Source organism: Impatiens glandulifera, chromosome 3, assembly GCF_907164915.1.
Source record: "Impatiens glandulifera chromosome 3, dImpGla2.1, whole genome shotgun sequence".
Classification (NCBI taxonomy): Eukaryota; Viridiplantae; Streptophyta; class Magnoliopsida; order Ericales; family Balsaminaceae; genus Impatiens; species Impatiens glandulifera.
In genome coordinates this window covers 6,110,226-6,121,344 of record NC_061864.1, presented here as the reverse complement: position 1 = coordinate 6,121,344, position 11,119 = coordinate 6,110,226, and the positions used below count along the sequence as shown (strand labels likewise).

General features: G+C 29.0%; 1 protein-coding gene across 1 annotated transcript; it reads right to left on the bottom strand.

The window, feature by feature from the left end:
- Positions 1 to 6,482: 6,482 nt before the first annotated feature.
- LOC124929407 (probable plastid-lipid-associated protein 14, chloroplastic) lies at positions 6,483 to 11,119 on the bottom strand. Its single transcript, XM_047469762.1, has 15 exons — positions 10,991 to 11,119; positions 10,568 to 10,641; positions 10,151 to 10,469; positions 10,021 to 10,064; positions 9,870 to 9,948; positions 9,635 to 9,751; positions 9,024 to 9,206; positions 8,842 to 8,928; positions 8,506 to 8,612; positions 8,257 to 8,344; positions 8,062 to 8,142; positions 7,911 to 7,987; positions 7,440 to 7,575; positions 7,233 to 7,295; positions 6,483 to 7,150 (listed from the first exon to the last, which is right to left on the bottom strand). Exons 3-15 carry the CDS (start codon positions 10,463 to 10,465, stop codon positions 6,566 to 6,568), a joined length of 1,962 nt encoding a protein of 653 aa, XP_047325718.1. The 5' UTR covers positions 10,466 to 10,469; positions 10,568 to 10,641; positions 10,991 to 11,119; the 3' UTR covers positions 6,483 to 6,565.

Genomic DNA, 11,119 nt, shown 5'->3' with positions numbered 1-11,119 from the left:
TAATCTACTATCAAGCTTTTAAGCCATAATATTCTCTCATTATTCTTAGTTTAAATGTGTTATAGCCTAATAATTATAAAACATTACTTAGGTTTAAAGTTTAATTTTGATTCATGTCTATTAAAATATTATTTTTAAAATATCTGGTCGTTTGAGCGGTGTTGAACCGACAAATCGATTCGCCGAACAGTTGGAATCAGTTTGGCAAAAAGAAAACGGTAATAAATTCAATTTGGCTGATTCGATTTGATATTTGGTTTGATTTGAACAATTTCAATTCAAATTTAACAATTTAATCAGTTTATTTTACCGAACAAACTAAAACTACACATTCTGTCAAAAGTTTCTCACAAGTTTATCAACATTTTTCTGGGGCAGGAAATCCCTTATGTCTTGTAAGATTTTTTATTTAATCTATACCAAATCAGTTTTCAATTAATTACTTTTCACCATCACATTACTCATTTCATTAACCAAAATACTAAAATACTCTATATTTAAATTATTATTTTTTATTTTATTTATATATATCAATACCCTTTAAGTCTTTTTACCAAAAATAATCACTATCTTCTCAAAATCATCAACCATCGTTATTTTTCTCTCCCTCTAGGTTATTCAAATAACCCCAATCTGAACAAAAACCTTAGAAAATAAATTAAAGATACTGCAAAATTATTTTATTATATATTTTCATTAGATTTTCTAATAAATATCTCCTAATATAAGAGTCATATGTAAAAATGTGTTGACATCACAGGTATATTTAGTTTTAAAACTAAGAAGTTTATTGAGTTAGGATTATTTGGAGGTAGTTTGATTTTCAATTTTTTTAGTCTTTTTAAATTTTTAAGAATTGATTTTTATTAAATTACTTAATTCATCTATTAAAATATAATACTCATATTTACTCTTATTAAATTTAATTACATTTTCAATATAAAAGAACACTTGAATAGTTTATATTAAACAAATTTCAAATAATAAATGTTCTTTTTTATCAAAAAAAATGTATTTTTATGAAAGAAAAAAAGACCCATAAAACCCTAAAATTCCAATATAAAATGAGTTGATGTAAAAAATATTTGTATAGATAAAATAGTAAAACTATAAGTAATATTTAATATAAAAATTACAAAATATATACTTTTGATGAATAAATAAAGGAATAAAATATGATAATGAAATATTACCTTATTTGGATTAAATAAAAAATCGCATCAAATTAAACAACGACTTAAAAAATTAAATAAGAACTTATGATAAATTCATTTGTGATTGACCTAGGGCTTTACGCTGGTTAATTAGTATTGTCAAGTGGATGATTGGTTATACCTTTGGTAGCTGTCTACATATTATTATATTATTATATATATATAATTAAATTATAAAGACGTGTATGCGGCGAACAGAACAGAAGAAACAACTTGTCAGACACAAAGCTGAGAGAAGGGATGATCCACGCAAATTTGTTGTCTTCTGCTTCAATGTTAGTGGTCTGTATTTTTGTGATCTCACTCTAGCAGTTGTAACTGTATAATGCATTATTGAGATCAATTATACAAGAGGATGATGAAACAAGTTCATTAAATAGTTCAACTAATTAATTTATTAAATAATCTATCAATAAGAGGAGTGCATACAAAAAAATAAAAAAAATCATATTTAAAATATTTTAAGTTTGTCAAGACGATGAGTTATGACTACTTTGTCGTGATAATTTTTTTAATTAAAAATAATAATAATAAATAGTAATTCACGAGTATTTAACTCAATTGTTTAGAGTCGTGATTAAGAGGAAAAAACACTTTTGCTACTAATAATTTAAATTAAATTATAAAATTATAAATATAGAGGTAGTGATAGTTTTTAAAATTAAAAAGTAACAATAATTAATTAATTTACTCATAACCCACCATTCTTTAGAATGTTGTGTCAATTATTTAAATTAAATTAATTATATTTATAGTTAATTAATTTAATCGATAATCCAAAAATAACTTAAATGATAATAGTCGTGCACTCTGCTTAGACAAAGTATTTACTAAAACGTTTTAAACTATAGTTATGAGTTATGATTATAGAACAATTTAATTTTAAACTATAGTTGTGAGTTATGATTATAGAACAATTTAAGTAACAAAAGTTATATTTAAGATAACACAAATATCCACTAAAAATGCTTTAAGCTGAATTGAATTAAAAGTATTGTCGTGCTAATTTTTCAAATTAAAATAATAATAATTAAAAGTCATTATCGTGAGGTGCTATATTTCTAAATTAATATTAATTAATTTGCTCCTAATTTATTAAGCTAATTTAAGTAAAAGAATCATAACTAAGAGAACAAATATGTTATTATAACCAATTGAAGTTAAAGATTATAATATTGGTTCTTGTTGACCTTTTTGTGAAAATAATTAAATCAGTTTGTTAATTAGTTAGTTTAACAACTATTAATTAATTTTAATAGTTTTGTTTTTCAATTTCTATTTATAATGAAACATTTCATTATGTGAGATGATATTTAAATTTGCTGTAAAAAATTGAGAAAAAATAAGTAATTTAGATGTTTAGACTAAAATACTTATTATTATTTTTATTTAGAATGTAATAAATTTATATACAGGTATATGGTATTGGTTAAGAAAAATCAGAAGTAGCTCGTTTGATGAAAGAGTTTTTGAGATAAAATTCGGCCAAAACCCAAACATCTTATCAACTATCAAATCAAATAATTTTATCATTTAAATATCAAAATTACCTTTTAATTTTATTCTCTCTCTAAACCATCATTCTCTCACCTATACCACACCTTCTAAAGTCAAAGGATAAATTAATATTCAAATTTTAAAAACTAATTTTTTCTTAATTTTTATCAAATAAAGAGTTTTAAGATAAAACCAAATAAAACCCAAAAAAATTTTACTTAAAAAAACAATACCAAGGAGTGAATTTGATTGAAGGGATAGGAGAATAAATAATGGCTAAAAAAAAATAAATAAAAAATAGTAATTTTTATTTTTTTAACTAATCAGTTTCCATCTCACATCTTCATGCCTATGCTGGTTAAATAATTGGACTGCATGGGTTAAAATAAAAATCCCGTGGGACTGAGAAATAATGAAGAATATGGGCGCCGCCAATATAATATAATAAGACAGAGACGTGACATGCGTTGCGTTTGGGTCGTGTGACCATTCAAATGTGTGAGAAGTTGAATATTTTACTCTTTCCTGCCTCTAAAGGCCAATAAAGTTGATCATACGACGCCACAAGAGCCAAATCTTACACTTTTTAATGAGGCCAATAACTACTTCTTAGTCTCTCCACCTCTATTTATTATATAACTTTTTTATAAATTCATCAATTTTTTGTGTTTATAAATGATTTTTTTAATATCTATGCATATATATTATTTTCAATTAGTACTATCTAATCTAACTAAATTAATTGTTAATTAAGTAACAGAGGAAAAAAACTTTAAGTTTAAGCTTTATAAATATGTATAAAATGAGTTATAACTATTATTTTTCTAGCCTAACGACAATAATAGGTGAATATTCTCAATTTTTTTAATGTTTTAGGTTCGATCCTGTCAAACGACAAGTTCTGCTTTGCGGGCTATGTGCTTAATCTGTCGTCCCATTATATACCAAAAGACCTGCAATCTAATAAAAAAAATTATAGTAATGAAATTCATTGGGTAGTTGTTGGAAAGTTTATATTTATACGGCTATATAACATACCTATATATTTAGGTTATCATCTTATTTTATTAGTAGATTATCTGATTAGAGAGAAATCACCGAACTGATCATAGTCGTTCGATGTATATAATTCATAATACTATTATTACGACGTTTTCTGAGATTTGTCTAGGAAAGTAGTAGAGTTTGTCGGGAGTTTATCGTTTTTCTCGAAAAATTTATAAGCTCGACAACTTTTTGAGTACTAATTTTTATTTATTTATTTTAATGTCATGATTTATTGTTATGTTTAAACATTTTTATTTTATTTTTAATATACATGGACCATATATATATATATATAATAGAGTAGAGAGTGAAAACATAAATTAATTTGAAGAGTTAACAAATTAGTAGTAATTCTTTTTCATTCATATTTTATATTCTGTTGGTATTTAAGTAATTAATATGTTTTTCCGTCAAAAATACTCTTCTAGGGTAAAATATTATTGTATATGTTAATTCTGTAACTAAAATGGTTACTATTTTTAATTTTGCTACACAACTTATTGAAATAGAAAACAGGTTGTTACATAACTTATTAATTTTTTTTATGGAAAAACCAAAGGCTAGAAAACTAACACTGTGATGTTCTCATACTATACTCTTCTTATTTTCTATTTTTATTAGCACGACTTTATTTTTTAAAAGATTATAATATTCCTTAAATATTGTGATCTTCTACCAAATTAAATCAAGGCGTGATCATATTTTAATGTGTATAAAAGACTCACAAACAAATAAATCAACAAAATGTAAACAATCAAATTAAGAGTTTGTTTGGTGTTCAAGTTTTTTTTGGATTTTTTTATAAGAATTTTGTTTGATAAAAAAAATATTATTTGGAATTTTTGTAGAATAAATTAATAAAATATTATTTTATATTTAAAATTAATTAAAGTAAAATAATAATATTTTGATATTTTAAATGATAAATTAAGTAAATTTAATAAATATAATGAAATAACTTGATAAAATAATTTTTAAACCTAATAGTGAAATAAACTCTAAATTGAAGTCTTGCTGGACTCTATAGTCTATAGTCTTGTCCGTTAAATATGTGAAAAATAAAATAATATTTTTCATGTCTGTTTGCCTTGTCTGTTTCCTGTTTTGATTTTTGTAAAAAGTTAGGTTGAGAATACACAGAAGATGACGAAAATACCTTTCAAAAATATGAAAATTATTAAATTTAAAGAGTAATTCTCTCTCATCTCTCTAGATTATTCTCTTTTCAACCGTTCAGAAAAGTATATAATAATCACAAGAATAATGTAAAAAGGGAAATTCCAATCATCAAAAGTAATCACAAAATTCATATGGTTATGAACCCTAAAAATAAATAACTTATCAATGCTTGTTTGATTTGAGTTTATTTAAAAAATCATGCATAGATTATCAAATTAAAATCCTTCTGGATTTTTAAGAAAAAAATGAATTTAATTGTTAAAATAAAAATAAAATGATAAAGACCTCAACTTACCTACCATTAGAAATTCAAGAATGACATAGTTTATAAATGAAGCTTTTATTGGGAATGACACAGTTTACCTATCTAATAAAGAGCTTTCTTTTATTACATATTATTTCCATTTTTCACTCTTATCCTAACTGATCCATCTTAATGAATGAAACACATCAGCATAGTTATCAGGGTAGCTTAAATATAAAGAGTCTTAATTTCATTTTCAGTCAAAATGTTTAAAATATTTTAAATTGATTTATTAATGGAATATCTAAATTAGTGACGGTAACAGGCATCTCTCTTGGTGAAGTGAAAGGGGGAGAAAGATATAAATATATAACATGGGGTGGACCCGATCGACCAACTAAATAATCATGAGTCAAAATTGGCTATGTGGAAAATTAAACAAGTTATTATAAAATTGATACAAATATATGCACGTCTTCTTCCTAAAGTCAAAAAAGATTTGGCCCACTTACACTATTATTTGAATCATAAAAGAAACTGTTGGCTTATATATTTTGTGACCCTAGTGCATATTAGGTTTATTTGTTCATTTTCTTCTCTTCTCTTCTGCAATAAATTTATTATTATTATTATTTTATTTTATTTTAAATTTAGAGAGTTAACATCTCTTGTCAAGATTCGTATATACTATTTAGAATGATAGTTACACCTCTTTTGAAGGGATTCATAACTCCGACATACCGACATATTGTATGGGGAACAACAATGAGGAATCAAATTCACGATTAGTCTAAGGTTCAATTATGGAAGGAATTTTGACAAGTTGACTATGAGGAATCAAATACAATTATTATGGTTAAAAAAACACAATTTTTACTCCCAAATTTAGCAATTTTCCAATTTATTATTAAAATTTAACAATTTTTATTTAAATACACACAAAAATAAAATCACTTTCATATGTGAATTATCAAATGAGTCCAATAATATAATTTAGGTTACGTTGGGTCCAATATTATTTATACAATCAATTCAATTCAGGGGTATTAATGTATTATTAAGCTCACAAATATTTTTAGTGATCAATTTTTGGACTTTTGGGCCCAATTTATATATTTCCAATAAATTGGGCCAGTTACGTCATTAGATTGTACCGGGCCTAGGCTTATATATATTGGGTTTCCTTCAGTCCATTAAAATTTATAAATGCAGGTTATGTGAAGTCTTTGAATTTTGATCTAATCTTGAATACTGAACTATATACTAGTGAATGAGTTTAGTGAGAAAGAAATATTTACCCATCCATGCAATGCAAACTGCAAAGTAAGAATAATAATAAAAAATGGAAGAAATAACTTACAACAACAATATTACAAGTTAACTATTACTTACTACTACTTTCATCTAGTAAATGGGACCTAGTGAAAAAGAGTGCTGATCCATCAACCCCTCTTAAGACCAGAAGTCTAGAGTCTAAGTATGTTCCACACACCAGCCTCGACAGGTCAAAAATCTCATTTGGAATCTGTTTCCGAACTTCCTGAATCACATTCTTTGCATCATCAACTGCCGTATCCCCCAGATGTAACGTCACATCAATTTCACTAGAATCAAGTCTTGCAATCGAAACGCTAGAAGGGAATTCATTTGGGATTGCCTTTTCCCACTTCTTTACCCGTTCTTCTTTCAAATATAACCTTCTCCCAGCTCTCATTCTGAAACTTGACTCAATACTTAATCGACCATTTACACCGTTCTTGTCATGGGGCCATTCCTTTCCAACCAAGACTTTGAAACCAATATCGGAGCTGAATGAAAAATCTGTTTGTGACTTTGATGATGATCTTACTACATTCAGATGAACGTTGCCAATCAGGACTCTTGCTCGTGGTTGGCGCAGGGTTAGCCCTATGTGTCTTCCTGTACAGTATAATAGGCGCCATTTTCCAGGCAGCAACTCCAGCCAATCCTATGAGCATTGAAAAAAAGGGATAAATAAATAAAGAGAAAGATATTCAATAAAAAGAAATCAATATGAGAAATATGCTTACCCTTGGTCTTTTATGAGCATTCAATGTCTCCATGAGTTCAATGAAATGGGCAAGCCTTCTCCGCTTTTAAAAAAGTAAAATATGGGGTTGTTACTATGCCATCTAAATGGGATATAAAGCATCTTTTTTTCCAATGTTGTAAGCATCAGAATATACAAATCTTTGATAAAATTGAATAATCAGCTAATTTAAGGAGAATGTTCATACCTGCTGGTGGCCATAAATATACTCCTCAGAGATCCTGACTGCTGTTGAGCCTAATCCCCATCTAATTAAATCCATTGAAGGATACACCCGCCATCTTGGTCCACACAAAAATGGATGCCTTAATGCATCAAGACACCTGCAACCACCATAAAAGATGGAACCATCATCAAGAGAAGCCATACATATCCAAGTACATGTTGTTTGAAGATACATGCCTTCCTTTGATTTTTTTATGTTTCTTTTTAATTTTCATATTATGCATATATGTGTGTGTGATCTGATTCTTTGTAATGTTTGACTGACAATATGCTTAAGCATAATTTGAGCGTCTATCTAACAAAGTATGAATAGCAACAGAATGTAAAGAAGAATTTGATTACGAAATGAGCTTCCTAGAGCTGCTCAAACCATCTGGGAATAGCTCACCAATAAAATATAAGGTGAAGCATCTAAACTATTTCATCATCACACCTTATTCTCTCAGAGGGCTTATTTGCAAGCAATAAGGAAAGCAGGTTCCAACCAGCACCCCAATTCCTGTCAAGTATCTGCTACAAATTATAGTTTGTACATTCCATGTTGAAAAGAGAACAATAATTTATGGCAAGAAAGATTCACTAACTTGTAGTCCAACATTTCTATATGACAAATTGCAACCCAAGTTTTGCAATATAAACTCACGCAGGCAATCAGGATAATTCCCCTGAAAACATCAAATTTATGCTTGAGTACTTAAAGGTGAATTGTGAAATAGGTTACTGATATAACTTTTTAATATTGACAACAAAAATCCAAATAGAAACTCTTAGCTTGTTACCTTTGTAAGAAATGATTTGAATTTTGCGAATGCAGATGGGTCCATAAGTTCTCGTAACACCATTTTTGCCATGATGAAGCCCACACATCTGCAAAAAACTATTAATTAAACAACATATAACTAATCAAAGGCACCAATTTTGTCTTTGTGCCTGCCACTCAAAATGAAGAATAATGACAATTTATCTTAAACAAGTGCAACTCTCTACTCATAGAATGTCTCAAACATCATGCAGTTCCTGCACCATACCTCATATCAAAGGCAATCATCATTTGTCGTCTGTCCATGTTGGCATCAACATTGTTATCACTAAGATTGCTATCATAAAAATCAGCAGCATTTCCCAGTATCCCTACCTGGAAAGTGCACATTAAAACTTATACTTCATGACTTTACCATAAATTGATTGGGACATGCTCACATTCATCATGTTTACATTTTTTATATCACCAGTCAATCTACAAGAATAGCCTAACAGATGGACGAAGTTCAAGATCTCCAGAAAACACTATACATCATATTGGACAGATGAAAGCCATCATAGCCCAATAAATAAATGACTAATTGTAGCAAAATGAAACTCACCTTAATGTGTCTATCCACAGGGCAAATATGTACATTCTCCAACCTCAGTTCTGTATGAGCAAGACCATGGCTGTGCAAGTAATTGACCTACAACAGATATAAAGGACTATATCAAAGTGGTGTTAAATGAAAATACAAGGGTATGAACTTGCAAGAAATAAGGGAAATTATCCTCATCATACTCCAATTAAAAGGTCCCTCATCAATAATCGAATAAGTCGCAATTGTCTGGATACAGTAGGGCCGCCAACTGTGTCATCTCCTACCCTTCGAACAGATTCTTCGTCCAAAGACAGAGTAGCTTCAAGTGTAGGAAGCCAATCTGACTGTTGAAGCCAATGCCTTAAAGAATAACTACCATGATACTGCAAAAAAAAATGTAATGAGAAACACATTTATTGTGCAATGAGAAACAAGATTGTTTGATAAGACTGAAATTTAATTGCTAAAAGCTAAAAACTAGGTATTGAAAAAATAAGAGATTCATATTTTGTTGAGATGGGAATAAAATCAAGATAAAGTTGAATTAAAGTAATTCAGTCTAGTTTTTCTAGACTTGCTAGGGAAATCCTTTTTATTCAATTCAGGAATGAACCACAGACTATTCACTATAAATGCAAAACAGATTTCAGTAGCTACAATAATATGATTGATAAATCATATCTTGACTGCCTTTTTCAAACCCAGATAATATGAAGTGATAAGTTAGTTTTTAGTTCTATACTTACTAGTTTATACTATGGGAGAACAAGTTAAAAGCAACATAATCAACCTTTACTTGTTAATTACTTACCCCGTGAACAAGGGTAAATGAGTCATGATGACCACTGGTTGATGGACAAACATAGCCATACACTTGCATGGAATAAGAGTGATAAAGGAGTCTTCGACGAGCTAGCTTCTTTAGTACCTATTAGACATGCAAAAATCAAAGTTTGAAGTTCAATTACATTGTCAACATAAGGTAAGTGAATAAAGGACTATCCATCACGTGGCATCCACCAAATTGTTATTTCATCTATGACGACCTCTATTGCACGGTTTCCTCTTCTTTGAGCTTGGACACTTGTTAGACGTCGGAGTACAACTCTTGAGTTATACAATGGGCTGAATAAAAAGTTCAGCTGTTAGCCTAATGTTGACATGATATAGTTTGCAAAAAAAATGCATGAAACTGACCTATTAATATTCTTCACAACAGCTTCAAAAATCACTTCATCAACCTGCAATAAGGCACACTTTGGTGAATATCTCAAATAACATGATATCTAATGATGTTATGAGAATAAATTATTCAGCTTCCTTATACCCTTCCACTGAGCCCTACACTGACACGATCATGTATTTCAAAATCAGACATGTTAAACTTTATAACATTCCCTGTATCTTCCTCTGTACAAATTGACACCTTAGAATTGCCACATTCCTCAGATTCAATGGGTAACACATTTTCTCTTGAAGATTGACACCTTAGTCTCAGGCTTCGCCTTTGGCAGAAATGATTATACTTGTTTATCAAAGGATATAAAGACGGTCTAACTTGTAATGCAGACAAATTAGGGCGCGCACTCAATATTTCACTGCTCTCCATACTTGGGAACATGTTAATCCCACATAATGCCATTATTCTGTAAGACAAACATAAAAACAGAGTGAGAATTAGATTTTAAAATTCCAAAGACAAATTTAAAAAAAAAACAGCAAGATGAAGACAAATTGAACTTACAATGATTCAATCTAGATCTGTTGGGTAGAATATATATATTATGTCTTAATTCCCTCTCTCCTTTTCCATGATTACTGAAATAGATAAACAACAATAATGATGCATCATATAACAGTAACAGAGTAAGCGTTTCCTTGTTAAATATATACATGGAAGTGGAACTAAGTTCAATTTCAAGGAATCGTAAAGAAGCTTAATCAGTCAATAAACTACCTGAATCCAACGGAACAGGTAACTAAAACTTCGTATCAAACTAATAGAAACAATTAAAAAACAACCACAAAGCAAAATTCAAAATGCACAAGTACGAACGTTATTCCCTCATTTGACGAAGAAAACAGCAGGACGGAAGATCGCAATACCGCATGAGACCTGAATTTGAACGGAAGACACAATAAGAATCGAGTCGAAAGAGTAGCTTACCTAATGAGAAGTCAATTTACGTTGAAGTAGAAGATCCGCAATCAATCGTAAAGATAGTCGTAATCTGTATGTATATATATAGAGAGATGCGTGGAAGGAAGGTTGAGCGTGAGAGATGCGTGGAAGAAC

Excerpts from the sequence above, each read along its gene's own strand:
- LOC124929407 (XM_047469762.1), bottom strand. The coding sequence starts at position 10,465 with ATGGCATTATGTGGGATTAACATGTTCCCAAGTATGGAGAGCAGTGAA. Across the intron at positions 9,207-9,634 it reads CATTTACCCTTGTTCACGGG|TATCATGGTAGTTATTCTTT; the intron begins GTAAGTAATTAA and ends TTTTTTTTGCAG. Across the intron at positions 8,143-8,256 it reads TCAAATCATTTCTTACAAAG|GGGAATTATCCTGATTGCCT; the intron begins GTAACAAGCTAA and ends TGATGTTTTCAG.